The following is a 19,009-nucleotide window of genomic DNA, read 5'->3' as shown; positions in this document are numbered from 1 at the left end:
TATTTGATCCATATTTGATATGTTAAAAAGAACCCCAACAGAAAGATGATATATTGTTTCACAATTGATGGTAACTACGAGGAAATTCCCAAGAAAAGATATCAAATCAAGATCGTAATTGTGGGTGCTGGCACTTCAAGAACCACCCTATATCCATTCAAGATGCAACAAATATAAGATTAGGTGCGTTCAATATCAATCGACGATCAAAATCCTAATCTCCCTAAATATCAACATGACGATAACTCAAAGAAACAAAAAACTGAGATCCTATTTGTAGGCCGTCACTCTACTAAATCCGCCCGATATCCTGGCAACAGATCAAGGATTAGATATGAATTCAATATCGAACTGGTAAAACATCAATGAACAATTGGAATCCTGATTACCCAACTACGAAGAAGACATCGCTCACAAGAAAATCAAATCAAGATCCTAATTATTTGTGCTCAAACTTCGAGATCCGTTGGACATCCACGCAACATATCTTATACATGGATCTTACACTCGGAACCTTAACTTCCCGAGTACCAAGAAGACATCACCGTAGGACAAAACCAAGATCCTAATTGTTGGCGCTCGCACTATGAAAATCGCACGATAGATCTATGAAGCTAACCAAGCGAAACCCTCCTTTCCCGAAGAAACGAACAAGAAATCGTCCACAAGACATCAAGACATCGAGCCAGACAGACAAGCTCATCGAGATTACCTCGAAGATTCGCAAGATGCCTGCGGCGGCAGCATAGGTCTCGTCGAGAACCTTGAAGAAGCAAGAACCGAGGAGGCTCCTGATGGGCTCGGAGAGGGAAAAAACCAGATTGAGGAGAGAAAGAACGATGGGCAAGCGAGGAAGTTGAGGGTTTCGCTATTTGTGTTCGAATGGCATAATTCGAATTCCTTTTTCTTTTTCCCTCCCAAACCGCCTAATTATATTGCGATTTATATAGAAAAATGTACTTGGAGAAGAGATCACACGGCCGCACGAAAGACAACGCGAACCGTTATGATCCAACGGCCCTCACAATGCCACCTCGTCACGTAATCTCACCTCGTTTGTCCGAATGGTTTGTGTTTCGCCAGTCGGGCGCTCCAGGAGCCGTACGGGAGACACCGTCCTCCTCCACCCATCTGTTCCACGTCATCCAGCCAGGCCTTGGGCGGTGCGAGAGAGCCCTGCGCAGGTGCAGCAGGCCCCGTCTTACCCCGTACGAGGATTCCGCGAGTCGCTTACCTGCCTCGCGGATGGTCGCTGCATGTGGGACCCGCTGGGCGAATCCAATCGCAAGGCAGAGAAGTTTGGGTCTCGATAGAGGTTCTTTCCACGTGTCAGATTCACCTGGTGATATGGGTCCCCGAGCCAACGTGGCGGACCAGGGGCTCCTGGCGTCGGTACCTGCCTCGCGGATGGTCGTGCAAGTGGGACCCCACTCGTTGGATCCAATAGCAAGGCGGAGAGAACTTGGGGTCCAGGGAGGGGTTCCTTTCATGTGTCAGGTTCGCGACATATGAGGTGGGTCCCTGAGCCGACGTGGCGTGCCAGGGCATCAGCCTGCGAGTCTTTGATACCTCCCCTTCTCTCTCGACCCAAAAAAAAAGAATAAATGCCTCTTTTCACAGTGAATTCCTACCCTCGTTGTCTCTAGTTTTGGTCGAACACCAACTGCTGATCATAATTCCGCCCTAAATCAATGGACAATTGAGCTACAGGAATTGTGGGCTTATGACACTTTTCCTAAACTGATGGGTTCCAAAGCAAAAGCCGAAGGTTAGTCCCGGATGCTGCCATCATGTTCCTCGTAGATGCGACAAAGAGACACACCGACATCCATGCGCTGTAGCCAATGGCAAAATATGCTTCTGGTCCGAAGTAGCAGTCAAGTCAATTGAACTGAAGCACGGGGCAAAACAATACTTATGATTACTTGTAGGCAATCTAACTTTTCAGATGTCGATAGGGGCTCATTGCATCTCTCGGCTTTCTTGTGCTCAACCTTACCATAGCATACCAAATCACACAGCCACCGAATGCTGTGCGGATGGAGCCAGGAATCCTCTAAATTATCATAGGCAAGCTTGCAAGTCAACATTAACGTCTCCAGTCAGACACAATTTCTTGCATGCTTTCTACAGAAAGTTCAGTACGAGAAGATAGCATAAGTAACAAAGAGGAAATAGGTTCGGATATACTTATTACCAAACTACAACAATAACTGTTTCACAACTACGAGATGACATCAAAAGCACCACAGAATGCCTCAACCAAATGGCTCTGAAAGTATCGCTGGTGTCCTCAAAGAAGACCTCAAACAAACAAGAACATCCAGTTATCGGTTCATGACTTCAGAGAAAGGCTTGACGACTCCTCGCTCAATCATCTGCAGAGATACAATTCGAGGATAAGGATCTGGAAGAGGGCATACCAACCTTGGAAATCTAGAATCACAAGTGGGGATTGTGGTTCAGGATGGAGACCCACCATTCGGGGACCGGGAAGAGGTGCTGGAGAAGTCTGATGAGGCTATTGGAATGGAAATAGAGAGCTGGGTGGTGGAAAACGAGGTCCGGTTTGATCTGTCTTCTTCAAGATCTGACCAAGAATCTCTGGTCTTTGGCCATTCATCAAAAAAGGGCCGGAGCAACTGCGTTTCATGCTTCACGGGCTCCGACGAACCAAACTCACTTCCAAAGAAAGAATGATGCTGCTGTTGCTGTCGAGAGAGTGAGTTGATTGTAACCTGCCCAAGATCTTGCACTGACTGAAGTTGTGGGTAGGCATTCTGCAGAATGGAAAGGTCATGTGTTTTTGACAGAGAAAACGAGGACACTGGTGGTGGCATTGGGCGCCATGAGCTGTCCAATGATGAGTCCACCCCAAGGGCCCTAGCAGTGCCAGACGCTCCAGAAAAGAAACTGTGCTCATCCGCATCAGGTTTAAGTCCAGAGAAGTACCTGCAAAATTAGATCCATTACTCCCTAATGAAACCACGTTAAAAAAATCCAGCATATGAAATACAAAATTTGATGGAAAACTAGTAGGAGCCAGAAATTTCCATATAGGTTTCAAAAGTCCCTAACACAAGTAAAACTGGATAATGACTCCATATTACTACATGCAGCTTTCTTGCTCTATTCTTTTTTTCTGAGTGATGCTTCATCTGATCTGCAATCATACTTCTTTTTGCTTCAAGTGATACATTCTAGAACACAACGTTGAAATACATTATCACAAGCATGCTTATTTCACTCTTCAATTCAACATGAAGAATCAAAACCCATGCTTAAACTTGCTTCATCATAGACCATTATAGAAGTGTAGTTTGGTTGTTAAGTCGAGTAATGATATACATTAAACTGTTAACAAAGAATGTCAAAAGCACAATCTTTTAATGTTATCACATCAAACAAGAACAGGGCACTATTAACAATCGAAACTCTTAAGCTCTAAAATGGACCAAGAAATCCAACTACGCATACTTCTTTCCATCAATCGAACGAGGATATTTAACAGATTGATTTGTTTCCCAAGTACACGGGGCATTGCAATTTGCAAGCACTGAAAACAGTGCAATCTCTGAAATATGTAAAAAGAAGATGAATGCAATGAGCCTTTTTCTTTGCAGGCAATATAAACTTACCCCGTCCAAAGATTAATCTCAGTTTAACTGGCTTCAATGAGACAAATAATGAAAAAAAAAAAAACTTACTAGTCATTACATCTATACAAGCTCCTGAAAACATTCTCCAACCAGAAGCTGCGAAAAATAGATATTCATGTGATAAATAGGTGAACAGATATGCCTCTCCATTGTCAGGAATTTCTAATTTCTATCCGGAAACATAATGCTTACTGTTGCCTACCAATTTCACAGCAATAAGCGGAGACTGAAAACGAATATGGCCATTTACCAACAAATACTTAACAGGAGCAAGTTTATTACATAACGTGGAAAGTTGGCAAGATAGAAGCATGCATGTTAAACCAAGACATAATTTAGAAAAGTAACTTAGCATTATCTAATATATTGATCACTAGACTTCACTAGATGCAGAAAAGATTATGGCTAGAATGCATACTTTGACTGCACTCAGAAAAAGGGGGGAAAAAAACTCCTCCCACCTCTCAAATGGAAAAAAACTCTTAAAATAGGAAAAGCAGCCAAATATGCAGCTAAGGCACATCCAAAACATATGTTAAACTAGCAGTCAATCTCCCAATCTGCGGAATGCAGAGCTTGGGCAAAGCCTGCACTAGGACCAAATAAAAGATCCTGTGCAGCTTGTAAAAGATTCAGACAACTGCAAGTAGAATCTGAAAATTCATGAGAATTGTCAGACTTTAAACCTGGAACATCTAATATCCACAAGGGAGAAAAAACTTCCAGTTCTTCCAGTACTGACAACAGGAGCATGGACTCAGAAGGTTTTTCTCTTTTTCAAAAGATGGGCTCCATTGGGAGCATATTGGGAGGGTCAATGGATCTAGTCCTACCCCTGCAAAACATTGCTCTTAGTCTACAATTTGACCAAAATGGTTGGCTGTGAATTGATAATGTATTATATACCCTACACTCGGATGAGCAGCTGTTCTATAGAAACTCAGGTGGAACCATGGAAGTCTAGAGACTATAACACGTTACAGAATCTGGCCATATACTCCCAACATATCATCATTTAGGTTTGAGCCTACACAAAGCATATATTCTCCTTTTATCACACATGACCAAATTCCAAATTACATGATTAAATTATCTAACAAACAGAATCACCATATTGAGATTTTGATCCTGAACAAATAAAAAGAACAAATAATTGTTTGTGTTGAATAAAACAAAAAAAGGAAAAAAAAATACCGATTTCCAAAAGTGCCAGTGTCCATGGGTAGCTGAGATGAACTAGCACCGCCAAAGCACAAACTCTGTGCATTGCTTGGCCCTGTGATTGGCTGCAGGGTGATGCCCCTGAAGCTTCCAACACCGGTGCCGCTGGCATTGCTCGCAGAGGGAGAGAGGGATGTCAACGCCGATGAGGAAGTCTGGGATGGAGCGACAGTTTGTGATTCCACAGGCTTTCTTGAACGGTTGCGGCCACGGTGCATGTGGCGCTCACAATACTTGGAACCAGGGTACGCGTCCTTAGAGCAACGCCACTTTTTTCCGTCGGTGCGACGGCATCGCCCTGGTTCTGGGTCCGGTTTCTTCCCGTAGTATGAATAGTAACTCACTGAATCCAAAGGAAAACATTGCAATAATAATCTAAAAGGCGACTTTTGCAAGGCGAGATCTCACAGAGAAGAATGGAGAAATAAAAGAGGCCATGATGATCCAGTTGACTACTAGCAGCAGTCGAGGAACTTATGCCCAAAGGTTCTGAGACTACCCTAAATACCAATCAAAATCTAAGAAAAAGGATATGAAAGTTTCTATAGCAGGAAAACAGATCACATTGTGCAAAACTATCACATAAAGCCACAAAGGCAAACAAGAAAGCTCCAAGAAAGAGTTGAAAACTACCAAAAAAGGGTAATCAAGAATCGAGATCCCACAAATTTTAATGGAGGAAAGACTGCCAATAATTACTGCAAATAGCAAGAACTTCCCAACCGCGTCCCCTAAGCAACTTCAACATGTCATGACCATTTCCCAACAAGCTAAATTTCTTTTCACAGAGAGAAGTAGAACAGATCCTATCTCTCCGAACCTATCATTCGAGAAATCGTAAACATGACGATTAAGATTATCAAATCTAAGCAAATATTGTCCACAAATAAAGAAGACCACCCAAGAAACCAACCAAAAAGCCCAAATGAAGAGCAACACATGAAAAGTTGTCGACTTTGGGAGCGCAAACCCATGGGAGAAGTTAGAAACCACTGCAAACAAATGATCGCCCAGAACTGTACCACATCGTAGCCAAACAGTCAACAAATTGATGCGGAAGCTGAGAAACCCTCGATTCAAGAAAGGGACTAACTTTGAAACAACCCTGAATCGAAAAAGCTTCAAGAGGAAACAACCGGCAGCGGCAAAATGGGGAGAAGAGGACGAAGAGAACGTTCCAAGAGAACAAAAGAAAAAGGACTTGGCCTCGGCGCCGGCCTCTTACGCGAAGGGTGGTAGTATCTGCCGGGCAAGGTCTCGAAGCTCCTCCGGATGGGAATGATGAGCTCCGGCGGCACGGGAACCCCCGCCATTAGGTACTTTAAGATCAGCGCCTGGTGCTCCAGCTCCTGCCACTGTGTCGCCGTGAACGGCGGCCGGCCCCCGACCACCGCCGCAAAGCTGTTCATCGCCTAAGGAGAGACAAGAACGAGAGCGAGAGCGACAAGAAGAAGGCCCCTCGTCCTCCAGCTCACTCATGGCCGAGGGCGGGAGGGACGCTCGCATCCTCCACCGGTGAGGGGAAGCCGTCAAGTTTCGCCATTTTCGGATGGGGAAAGGCCGAAGTGTTGCGATGCGGAGAGAGACGGTGGCAGTCTTATAGGGTAAAACGCAAGGACTAATAATAGACCACGGAGAAGGGCGACTATGAAATATAGTGAATCGTCATGGGTTCAAATGCAAAAACCTACTGATACATACATGCCGAGGAAGTAAAATGATGAAAGATTGAGGGGCAAAGTGAAAAAATGTATATCTAGTGCCATCTAAAATAAGTCAAGTCTATATGTCATGGTTTATTTATTTGGGTCGGATACAAATCTCGTCTGCAATCTAAGCTTAGGTTTTAAAGTGCGGTACTAATCAAGACAACGAAGACATTCTTTTTGGATTTCTCAGCAAAGGTGGCCCACGGGCTTATAAGTTAGGTCTGAGAACCAAGCCGAGTGATGACCTAACGTGCAATGCCATATACGATGATACCCCTTATGGTCGATTCACATGCGTGATGCTCTCGACGCATTTACCATCTGGATGACCATGAGTGAAGAACGGGAGTAGTGAAGCTAAAGGCTCAAATAATTGATATGGAGGCATGTGGGTTTTATGACTCGCATGAGCCCACCACATCTTTTGGTGGAGGAGTACTATTATGAGCTCCACCTTGGCCAAGTTGGAATCTTCTTGCTTGTGTACCCCCGTAGCTTTTTCTTCTGCTCCTTTTCCTCTCCTGTGTCAAACATGGAATCAAAGTGAGAGGAGGGGAAGTGGGTTACTCTCGCACTTGATGCTTTTGTGGGGGGGGGGGGGGGGGGGAGGGAATCGATGGCCATGACTTATCCAACACTCCTCCAAAGATGTTGCTTCCTTGTGATCTTTGCCTGTTGGCGTTGCGGCGGCCCCACGGCTGCAGCTCGAAATGGTGAGGGGGGAGGAAGGAAGAGATGGGAAGGGGCGAAGGAGTCTTGTTTCTCCCTCCTCCTCCTCCTTCTCCTCCTCCTCCTGCTGCTGCTCCTCGCACGACAGCAAGTGCATGTGATGGGTACGTCCGCGACCGCCCTCAAAGAGAACCTCTGCTTCGGTGTTACGTAGTTTTCGGGTGGCCGGTGCTACAGGGACCATCGTTTGTCGGTTGTTGTGAACCTAGTAAGGAGGGATGAAGGGTACACTACAGTAGAGAGAGAGAGAGAGAGAGAGATTATGTATCTGCAAGTTCAAGCAATTATGTGCCTGGAAGAAAAGAATGCCATCTGCAATGCTGCAAGGCTCCAGGGAAGCATAGAAGAAAGCAAGAATATAGGTGTATCACCAAAGAGACCTGGTGCAATTGAGATGGTGACTTCAGGATCCAGGTCTTGTTATTAGAGGTCAAGTGACATAAATCTTACGAGAACTGCGCCAAGCATCCATCGAGAAAGAAAGCACCAGCTCCTCTTTTTTCTCAGCTACAAAAGCCATAAATGCACAACATTTCTACACTCCAAAGTTCAAACCAGGTGGGGCCTCCAGAGAACAATGTATGTATGGATGCCACATGACATGCATCAATGAGAAAAGAAGATTATTTTGTCTAAACCAGAGATATCATCCAGAAAACTCTTCCCTTTTTCCCTACTTCCTTCCACGTGTAGGAAAGAGAGATATCCACCCAATATGCTGACCTAGAGTGCAGGAACTTTTGAGACCAACAAGAAGAAGGTAAGTTATTTACCTTCTCTGCAGACTGCAGGTGAGGTATGAACCAACTCATTCTAAACAAAAAAAAGCCTGCAAGCACATAAGAACTGACACATCTGGGAGTCACACAAAGTCTTCATCTGAGCTTTGTAATCAACCCTATCAGTATTTGTTCCATGTCGATGCAACATACTTCTGTAGCTAAGCAGTCGGCCAAAGCAGGAACACCAACGCTCCCAAGAGGAGAAGCCGTACTACCTGATCCGAGAGACTGTTCGTAATCCGAGCAACCTCATTCACTAATCAAGCAATTCACGTGAATAGGAAGAAATCAAATCATACTTCTTTAACTGCGAAACAAGAACAGGCCTCTTACGTGTGTTTATTTGTATACATGAATGTGTAACCAATGCTTACTACGCCAGAGTTACGTTATGTGTATGTATATATCCTCCTGATGATTATTCACGAATCAACAGTGGCTGACGTTGATCGTGTTCCCAAAAATGCCAAAGAGAAAAAGATGATCTATGAGCTAAAATGACGCTCTTTTTAGGCTTGTAACGATAAGAAGCCACAAATGACTACTTCTATCAAAACTCTTTATGCTCATTGGTTCTTTATAGTACGTATAAATCTCTTTAGTTTCCTTCTATTTATGAAATCCTTGTTAACTTAATCAGGATCCTATCATATTGGGTGTTGGATCTCTATCTAACTATCCAAATCTCTTATATTAGTAAATTTCTACCCAATAATATTTTATTGATACTAGTCATATGTGCTTTGCAAACCAATTATGTAAGTGATGACTCGTGTGACTTGACACATAGTCTTTTTGCTTATTATTATTATTTGATATTATATTTATTTTATATTATTTATTGCTTGAATATATTGTGATGTCCATGAATCTATGCAATGTGAATCGAATCGTGATAAGATCACGATAATGAGATCGATTCATCTTTAAACATAGAACCTAAATAATTCCGGTCATATGTTACTCGAGAGGGACATCGAGATAACCAGACAGATTGGTATACTATATGCTCGTCCATATGATGGATGCAGCTGGTCTCATAGCTACTCATGTGGAGACACTAGGGATACAGTACAGGTGCTCATTGGAGAATGAGTTCACAGATTGATCCGCTTACAAAATGTTGGATGATTAATGATGTCTTATTGTCATACAATGATTTTGTAGTCCTAGTGGTGTATCTGGTCTTTAGACTTGAGACACCAAGAATATCCTATATGAGTACTCCATTCTTTGATACCGGACTTATAGGTCTGGATGTTCTAGATATAGCACAGTCGGTCATCGGGAGTGGTAGCCAACCTTACGATGACTATTGAGTATCGATAGAGGATCATCCACTCTCGGTGTCTTAAGAGAAATATCCTATATATTTTTGCTAAGATAAATCTCTAACCATGATAATTCTAATTGAGAGAGAAAAAGTTCTTTAGGAGAATCCAATTAGAGCGGGACTCGAGTAGAAACTATATGGGTCTGATAGCACCATGTCCGATATACGGTCTCTAGGATATTAGATAGATGAGGGACTATAAGTACATGGTAATTGTGGACAAACAGGTCCAAATAATTGGATTCCCCTATGTCGTTTACGGACCGCGGCGCAGTGGTCTAGTACGTCCGCAGTCGATGAGTCGAGTGAATTATTATGAAAAGAATAATTCATTGAGCTAGAAGGAGTTTTAATAGGTATGACTCACAACCAACTCGATGTTTGGCCTAGTGGGTCACACACATATGACAGGTGCTGCGATGAGTAGAGGTTCGGATATGAGATATCCGTCGAAGCCCTTATCTTATTAGATATCCAATAAGCCCCTGAATTACTGGATCCTATGGATGAGATCCAATAAGAGCCAATGAGAGATTATTGGATAGAGATCCATTAATCTAAGAGGCTTGAGTAGTTAGATTGAGATCCAATACTCAATAAGGCAGGATCCATTAGGGTTATATTGATAAATGACCTCTATAAATAGGAAGGAACCAATGGTTTATAGGCTAGAGCCTCTCTTGGTTGTCATTTCCTATTCTCCTCCTCATATAGAACGCTTGGAGATTTGAGGAGTATCGTCATAGACCTGTTGTGTAGATCACCGCTAGAAAGGATGGTGTTTGACCTCATTCATCCACTCCTATATATCTATAGGAATTCAGGGATAAACGATCTCCCTAGGTAAAACACTATCTCACACGTGAATTTAAGTTTCGTTGATTTTTACGCATCAGTTTTTGCATGATAACGAACACATCTTTGGAAAGTTTGGGGATTTTGTTTTCTGTTCTTTCGCTGCCCTAAGGCTATATAGGGAATCTCCTTTTAGCAACCAAAATATTATAGGAAATCATTATCGAAGTCCAATTCAATCGGGCATCGTCTAAACCCAAAGGTGTATGAGTATCCTAATAAGACTCTAAGGTCTTATTATCAAAAAAAGAATAGAAAAGGGAATGATTGCTTCGAGGGAATTGGCCTCCTTGATCACTTCGAGGGGATCGACCTCCTAAAATTTGTCATAACAAACTAGAATAATATTTTAGTGATTGATTGATTCCTTAAAAGAAAGGGTTACATTACTATTTATAGAGTTCTACCTAGGGTCTACTAGGACTTGGACCCTTAATAATAAATAAATATTAAATAAATCTCTATATGACTTTAACTGAACCAAACAGACTCAATAAATAACTGGACCAAACAGACTCAATAAATATTATTCAAAAACTCAGAAAAAAGGTAGTAACAATTCCTCCCTCTTCAAATCAACCTTGTCCTCAAGGCTGAGCAGCATCAACTTGGGGATCTTCTCTTTCAGTACTTCAGTCATAGGCTATCTGCAATGCATCATAATCCATTGATCAAGTAAGTATGGTCTCTACTTTTTGATAGTGTAAGCAATAGGTCAATTTTTCAGTATTGTAATTATTACAAGAAACTCTTGTATAATTAATTTTATCTTTAAAATATTTGCTATCATAAGTTAAAATCTGTCATTCAGCGATCTTTACTTCGAATCTATCAAAGCCTTCAATGTGGTAAGCTAATCAAGCTGCAACTTTCCTGTCCATAAAATTATTAGTGCTATCAGTATCAATCAAAACTATAACAAGCTGATGTTCCAGAGTTCCGCCAACTTTCATAGTTTGCGGGTTAGAGTAGTCGGCTAATACATGCATTGTATATATAGTAGGTCCAATATCTTTATTAGAATTTATGCCTTCATGATCGGAGTCTACATTCTTAGCTTTCGGTTCCTTTCCAATTAGTTCAATCATTAGAAGTTACCCTTATTTATATCGGTGCTCCATACTCCACTTTTTATCATAGTACAAATCCCCTGTTGATCTTTCCTTGCTAATTTTTTTCTCATATAGATGTGTGAATGAGATTGCAGCTATCATAGTGCGAGGTTGACGAGCCTTAACTTCACACCGGATCTCTGGAATAAGCCCTTCAATAAATATACTCAGAAGTTGTCATTCCGACCAATCTCTAGCTTGATTTATCAATCTTTCAAACCTACTATGATATTCCAACACTATAGAAGTCTGATGAATTTTGGTGAGCTGGCCATCAATATTCTCATATTCGGATGGGTCACATCGAACAAGAAGCCCTCTTTGAACTACTCCTATGAAGGAACTCCATGACAAGTTTCATACCAATCGTACCATCGGATTGCATCTCCATTGAGCTAGATTGAGGCCACTTCTACCTTGGATTCTTCTGGGGTTTTGTGAAAATAAAAAAAAATTTCTGCCCTAGAGATCCAACTGGTCGGATCTTCATCTTCCCATCTCGAAAATTCCACCGTCATGTGTGAGTAGTTTGTATTACAATCTTAGGGGTCTTTTCTTGTATTTTCAAATTTATACAACATAGAACTTATGCTCTCATCTTGTTGAAATTTGCTGAGGCTCTCCAGCATGTTATTTTTGAAATCATTAAGTATTTCTTGTAGCCAGTTCTCAATTCTGATTTCCAATGCTTCCATTTGTGCTTTCACTAAATTATCGGTGGCCATTATATAAGACTACAAATCTGTAATCCCTAGTTCTTGTTTTTGATGTCTGGTCAAGGGCATCAACACTATTGATATGAAGCTACCAAGGAAGCGGACGTCGAGGGCAGCACGACGGTCGCGGCGTTAGAGGAAGAGTTGCTGCCCTGTTTCTGTCATTGCGTAGGGTGAGAGCGCCGGGGGCTAGAAGGCGACTGCATCGGTGTGGTTGCAGCTATGTGGGGTGAGAGCATAGGTGGCTACGATGGCTCGGATGAAAGGCAACATTGCTTTGTCTCTATTGCACTGCAGAAGGAGACGCTAGTGACGTCGAGGGATTGCGTGCGGTTGAGGAAACGATGGTGGCTGCGACGGTCATAATTGCCTTGTTTTGATCACCGCGAGGAGGGATGGTCGAGCGACTGCAGCTATGACCCAAGGGGGGCAGCGTCGCCAACGGTGGAAGCGATGAGAGGTTTGGTCCGCTGGTCGGGAAACAACGGCGAGGGAGGGCGGCATTGAAGCGACCAAGGTTGAAAAGAGGAGTCGGTGTGTTCGTTGCCGGGTTTGAGGCAAGGCCACACAAAAACTTGCTACGGTTGCTGCGTGTGCTGCTGGAGGGCGTCTACGACAACAGTGGTCACTAGCCAGAGTGCAACGGCGATGGTGGTCACTAGCCGGAAGCAGAGGAAGCGATGGTGGCGCGGTTGGAAACAGGAAACAATGCTTTGTTTCTATCGCTGCGAGAAGGGAAGGTTGCTGCCAGAGTTGAGAGGCAACAGTGGCGGTGTAGCTAGGAGCAAGGTCGTCGAGGGCGAGGAGCAGCAAAGGGTCGCCAAGGCTAGGTGCTACCAGGGGGTGGTCCGTTGGCCGGGAATGGCGACGACAGCCTTTTCTCGATTGCCCTATTTTGGTCACTGCGAGAAGGGGAGGTTGTTGGCTGGGGAGCAGCGACGGCAGTGGAGAAGGAGGTAGCGAGGGTCGCGGTTGCGATCGACGAGGGGTTGCGGCGACAGATGAAGCTCTATTTCTACAACCGCTGCAAGGAGGGGCTGCGGCAACTGGCGGCTGCAGCTGCGACCCAAGGAGGGAGGCGGCACGATGGCGGAGTAGGGCAGCGTCACCGACGGTAGAAGCGGCGATGGGGTGGTCCACTGGTTGGGATCGACGAGGGGTTGCGGCAATAGAGGAAGCTTTGTTTCTGCAACCACTGCAAGGAGGGGCTACGACAATCGGTGGCTGCGGCTACGACCCAAGAGGGGCGACAGCACGATGGTAGACTAGTGCAGGGTCGTCGATGGTAGAAGCGGCGATGGGGTGGTCTGCTGGCTAGGAAACGGCACCGGCAGTCCTTCTTGCTTGAGCGAGATGGGGAAGCGAGGAGGAGAGGTCGTTGGCCGGGTGGGGGCAGCGGCGGCAGTGGTGGCTGCTGGCTGGGCAACAACGGCGACAATGGTGGTCCCTCGGTCGGGAAGCAGCGGCGGCGGGTGAGCTGGCCGAAAGCAGGGGTGGCTGCGGCTTCTTCTTCTTCTTCTTCTTTTTTTTTAAAAGACGAAGATAACTGCAGCAAGGGGGCAGCAATGGTGGTGGCGGCTGCTGGCTGGGCAATAACGACGGTGGTGGAGAAGGAGCAACGGTGGTTGCTGACCAAGATGCAGAGGTTTCTTCTCGGTTGAGAAGGATTGGTGTTCGTGGCCGTCGACTTCACCCTTCCTCACACAATTTTTTTTTTTTTTTGTGGATAGCTACGACAATACTGAATCAATCAATCACCAAATGATAAGACCCTTATGGTCTTATCGTCGAAGAAAGATCACTTCGAGGGGATCGATCTCCTTGATCACTTCGAGGGGATCGGCATCATAACAAATTGGAATAATATTTTAGTGATTGATTGATTCCTTAAAAGAAAGGGTTACATCACTATTTATAGAGTTCCACTTAGGGTCCATTAAGACTTGAACTCTTAATAATAAATAAATATTAAATAAATCTCTACCCGATTCTAACTGAACCAAATATACTCGATAAATAACTGGACTAAATAGAATCAATAAATATTATTCAAAAGCTCGAAAAAAGGGTTGTAACATATCCTTAGTGGCTCCGAGGTGATACTTATACTAAGACTGATATCAAGAAAATCTTTCGATCGGGTCCCTCCGACGTTCAAATTAGCAAAAGATACTTTTTTAGTATGGGTTTTCTCAAAAACGAATCTCTTGGCACGATGCCGATAGTTAGCTTTTATATCTAGTTTACAAATGGGATATCTTGTAACTGTCCTAATATTCACATTTGATATTTATTAACATGGGCGAAAGAAGGGAGACAGGGCAAATGGTCTCCCTTAGATTATTGTCCATATGGGCAAACCGATGGAGGGTTATTAAGACCCTTTCTTTCTAGACTAGCCTTCACATGATGAAGAATGATGAGTGGTCATTAACATGTTTTTATCATAACATATACTAAAATTATCATAGATTCAACTGTTAAACAATATCTACGTGACTAATATAAATATTATCTTAACATATCTCTTGTTATTATAAAGTCTCAGAATCCAAAAGACATCTCTTAGGAAAGAAATAAAATTTGGTTCTAATAACGTCTTGATTTCATTATTCTTCAAATGATGGGATTTATATTAGTATCTTGTCATAAGATTCATATAGTTATCCTAAATTTATGATATTATTATTATTATTATTATTATTATCGTACCTTATCGTAAGATTAGAGGACGATACTTACGTTAAACTACCTAACACGAAATCATATGATTTTGTGCATTCAAAGCGGACCCAAAAGACATCTCAGGATACAAAATAACATCAGGACTCAATTGTTTGGTACGAAGCAAGAAACAGTTTCCATAACATAGAAGCCATATTCTATCACAAAAACAAATGGAAATAGTTATTCACTGTTTGCTTATTTAAAGCACATAATTTTATGCATGTCATGTCATGTCAACTTGCAAGAATGAAGATTTAGTTGTTGTTGTCCGTCCAGAACTGAGCCTGAAGCCAGTCGATGGTCTTCTTGTCCACCTGGAAAGCCGTGGCCAGAACATCGTCGGAGATGGGTGGCTTCGACCCGAACACAGCGTTGGCGATGGTGATCGTGCCGGGGTTTTGGCTACTGAGAGCACCGATGGCGATAGTTTTGGTGTGCCCAGGGTTGAACTGGAAGTGGATGAGGCCCTCAGGGAACACAAACACATCGCCCTTCTTCAGCATCTTGGTAAAGAGACGGTTGCCGTCGTCGGTGTTGGATGTGACGAAGCCGACCAAGAGCTGTCCTTCTATGACGGTGAGGATCTCGGTGGCACGGGGGTGAGTGTGGGGAGGGTTGAGGCCTTTGGGCCAGTAGTCGATGCGAACCATGGAGATGCCGAGGGTGTTGAGTCCGACGAGCTTGTTCACGTTGACGGCAGTGACCATGGAGCCGAGCTTGTTTACCGTGTTGCCGGCTTTGTCGAGTCCCATGAAGAAGAAGTCTTCGGCTGTCACGTGCTTGGGGTCTTTGCAGACGAATCCATTCACCAGCACTGCAGCAGCAACAAGAAAACTCGATCAGTAAACATGCATTAATCGAAATCGTGGACATGCAGATACGGTGTTCGATCCTTAAACTCGCCTTTGGAGTCCTTTTCGGCAACGCAGAAGTCTTGAAGAGGGCTAGGATCAGAAGCCATTGCGAGAGAGGAAGCCATGGCAAGGAGAACGATGAGGAGGATTTTGGCTGCCATCTTTAGGATGGATGAAGCTACAATTGGTGTTGCGATGCAAATGCACGAAGGAGATGGATATATATAGAGGGAGAGGGGGGAGAGAGGCAGGGTTGAAACATTCTTGATTATTTGGTAAGAGAGCTGAAAAGTATGGCTTTTGCTTATAATAATAATGTCTATAGACTGTGCGTGCTTCTTATCTTGTGCAGAGAAAGAGTCTACAAAGAGGAGCTTAATGTTTTGGTCAACGAAGATTTCTTGTATGCCATTCAATTGACAGGGTTTTGATGACGACAGGATGGTACCAAATGGCAAGCAAAGTCATGGAAACCAGTGGAGCATATGGATCCACCGGAAGGACTAGTAAACCAATGATCTCAGTTTGACTTCATATAACATTAAGCACTACAATGGAAGGCGTTGTCTGTCACCTCCAAACATGATCAGGACAATCAATGCGTGTGGCGACTTCATCTAACGTCGAATACTATAATGCAAGCGTTGTGTGTGCGTTCACAACGGAGATACGGCTTCATCTTGCTCATCTTTTCAATCTTCACCTCACCATATCAACATTCCATAAAGTTTAAATATATTTTGAATAACTTTAATCAAATCAAAATAAAATGTATACACCCAAAATAACTTAACTTGTGGCTAGACATCTTACGATTTGATTCTATTAGGCTTTGTAGATATCAGACTCACAAAGTTGGCTGTTCTTCTGAAATATTTTACAAAGTTTGTAAATATTTTAAAAAGGCTCAATTACAATAATTTGTTGTTCTTCATCTTTGCCTTGTGAAGATGCTCTGTGTAGGTTGAAGCATGCTTCCTATCAAAGGTCATACACTTCTTTTGAGACAAACACCCATCCTGCCCGAAGAGACGGCAATGAACTCTTTGTGATCTGCCAGTTGCCTATCTGTAGATTGTCATTGTTATCAAAAGATTCTTTTGCTTCGATGAAGGTAGGTGATTGCGTGCAGAATGTTGACCAAAACTAGTATGATCCAAGTGAGATGTTTACCATTAAAAATTCATCAATGGATATATATGTATGTATGTATGTATGTATATACATATATGTATGTATTTGACCAAAACTAGTATGATCCACGTGAGATGTTTACCATTAAAAATTCATCAATGGATATATATATATATGTATGTATGTATTCTTAGATTATGAGTCAAACTCATCATTCGATTCTCTCAATTTTTGTGAGTAACTCTATTAGCAACGATTTAACTTTAGTTACCAAAGCTTATCTTGACGCAAACATTGGCTTTGATAAACTATGAGTGTGAAGTAGACTCGTTAAAATTAACATATATAGAGTCAAATATCAATTTAATAAAATTTAAACTTTTAGATTATAAGTCAAACTGGGTATATGTCATCAGGCACTTTTCATTTTTACTAAATGGTTTTTCTTTTTATCATATTTTCAATCTCTTCTCATACATGAATATTTTTTAACACTAACAAATGCAAAGAAAAGTTCGATAATGCAAACCAGAGATTTGCTGCAATGTGGCTTCGCAATTAATAATGATCTCATCAGTGATCTCCCTCTCAATTGACTCTTTAACATCATATTTATTTCGGGTTGGAAAACATGAGGATTATTTCGATCACTACAGAGAAAACAAACAGTAATAACATGCAAACGCCTGACTTCGATCGATCGATCGCCAAGTGTTTGCTTATTGGAATGTTAACATGGATGCGAAGAAGCTGTAGAGGTGGTGTTTCTTCAGTTGTTGTTGTCCATCTAGAACTTAGCCTGAAGCCAGTCGATGGTCTTCTTGTCCACCTGGAAAGCCTTGGCCAGCACATCGTCGGAGATGGGCGGATTCGACCCGAACACAGCGTTGGCGATCGTGATCGTGCCGGGGTTTTGGCTACTGAGAGCACCGATGGCGATAGTTTTGGTGTGCCCAGGGTTGAACTGGAAGTGGATGAGTCCCTCAGGGAACACGAACACATCACCCTTCTTCAGCATCTTGGTGAAGAGACGGTTGCCGTCGTCGGTGTTGGATGTGACGAAGCCGACCAAGAGCTGTCCTTCTATGACGGTGAGTATCTCGGTGGCACGAGGGTGAGTGTGGGGAGCGTTGAGGCCTCTGGGTGCGTAGTCGATGCGAACCATGGAGATGCCGAGGGTGTTGAGTCCGACGAGCTGGTTCACGTTGACGGCGGTGACATTGGAGCCGACCTTGTTTACTGTGTCGCCAGCTTTGTCGAGTCCCCTGAAGAAGAAGTCTTCGGCTTTCACCACCTTGGGGTCCTTGCAGACGAACCCATTCACCAGTACTGCAACAGGAGGAAGCAAACTCGATCAGTAAATATGCATCGGGAGAGCAAACGCACCGAAGGAGATTAATCTGGATACTATGAATACCTTTAGAGTCCTTATCTGCGACACACAAGTCTTGAAGAGGACTAGGATCAGAAGCCATTGCAAGAGAGGAAGCCATGGCAAGGAGCGCAAGGAGAAGCATTTTGGCTGCCATCGGTGTAATCTTTAGGATGGACGAAGCTGCAATTGGTGTTGTGATACCAATGGCTTGGAGGAGATGGGTATATATAGAGAAGCAGGCATTGACATATTCCTCATCATTCGGTGAGAGAGTTGAAAAGTATGACATGTTAGGTTGCCTTCTGCTTATAATAATGTTTGTAGACTTCCCCTTTTACGTAGTTGTTATCAAGATATTGACGCGGTTGAGAGAAAAGATCTAAGAGAAGCTTATTCTTCACCGTCAGTTTCTTATACGTAGTAAATGCAGACACGTGGGAAACCAGTGGATCATCTCAATCTGACTTCACTTAACATCAGATACTATAATGCAAGCCTTCTTTGTCACGTTCAAACATGACCAGGGCAACACGTTGCATGTAGTGACCGACATCAAATACTATGGTGCAAGCATGCACTAGTAGTGACAACTTCCCTCGTTATCGCAACGTCCTATATGACTTCATGCATATGAATTTGGAACCAAGATTAGGAAAATTAAGAGAAGAGAATGGTGTCAACAGTGATGTGATACGCGATACATGTCAAGAGCATATTAGATGAGAAAGAAAAAACAAAAAGAAAAATAATCCTCTTCGTTAAGGATTCAAATGGTTGAACTATATATACTGGATTTGGCCCAC

The 19,009-nt window shown here is 43.1% G+C and overlaps 3 protein-coding genes across 4 annotated transcripts; all 3 read right to left on the bottom strand.

The window, feature by feature from the left end:
* Positions 1 to 2,161: 2,161 nt before the first annotated feature.
* Positions 2,162 to 6,447, bottom strand: LOC135622859 (growth-regulating factor 5-like). 2 transcript variants are annotated; one of them, XM_065125130.1, is made up of 4 exons: positions 6,106 to 6,447; positions 4,854 to 5,223; positions 2,480 to 2,952; positions 2,162 to 2,378 (listed from the first exon to the last, which is right to left on the bottom strand). In XM_065125130.1, the coding sequence occupies exons 1-4, from the start codon at positions 6,287 to 6,289 to the stop codon at positions 2,371 to 2,373; spliced, it is 1,035 nt and encodes a 344-aa protein (XP_064981202.1). In that variant the 5' UTR covers positions 6,290 to 6,447; the 3' UTR covers positions 2,162 to 2,370. The 2 variants fall into 2 exon arrangements, with proteins under 2 accessions (XP_064981202.1, XP_064981192.1); XM_065125120.1 differs by having other exon boundaries at positions 2,328 to 2,952; positions 6,106 to 6,431.
* Positions 6,448 to 14,980: 8,533 nt separating this feature from the next.
* On the bottom strand, positions 14,981 to 15,880 carry LOC135637044 (putative germin-like protein 2-1). The gene is made up of 2 exons (XM_065149389.1): positions 15,747 to 15,880; positions 14,981 to 15,657 (listed from the first exon to the last, which is right to left on the bottom strand). Exons 1-2 carry the CDS (start codon positions 15,856 to 15,858, stop codon positions 15,098 to 15,100), a joined length of 672 nt encoding a protein of 223 aa, XP_065005461.1. The 5' UTR covers positions 15,859 to 15,880; the 3' UTR covers positions 14,981 to 15,097.
* Positions 15,881 to 17,411: 1,531 nt separating this feature from the next.
* On the bottom strand, positions 17,412 to 18,389 carry LOC103986307 (putative germin-like protein 12-3). The gene is made up of 2 exons (XM_009404271.3): positions 18,249 to 18,389; positions 17,412 to 18,160 (listed from the first exon to the last, which is right to left on the bottom strand). The coding sequence occupies exons 1-2, from the start codon at positions 18,358 to 18,360 to the stop codon at positions 17,619 to 17,621; spliced, it is 654 nt and encodes a 217-aa protein (XP_009402546.2). The 5' UTR covers positions 18,361 to 18,389; the 3' UTR covers positions 17,412 to 17,618.
* Positions 18,390 to 19,009: the final 620 nt, after the last annotated feature.

The sequence above is a fragment of the Musa acuminata genome, chromosome BXJ1-3, assembly GCF_036884655.1.
Source record: "Musa acuminata AAA Group cultivar baxijiao chromosome BXJ1-3, Cavendish_Baxijiao_AAA, whole genome shotgun sequence".
Taxonomy (NCBI): domain Eukaryota; kingdom Viridiplantae; phylum Streptophyta; class Magnoliopsida; order Zingiberales; family Musaceae; genus Musa; species Musa acuminata.
Note: the sequence above shows the minus strand (reverse complement) of the source record. Positions and strands in the feature narration are given on the sequence as shown.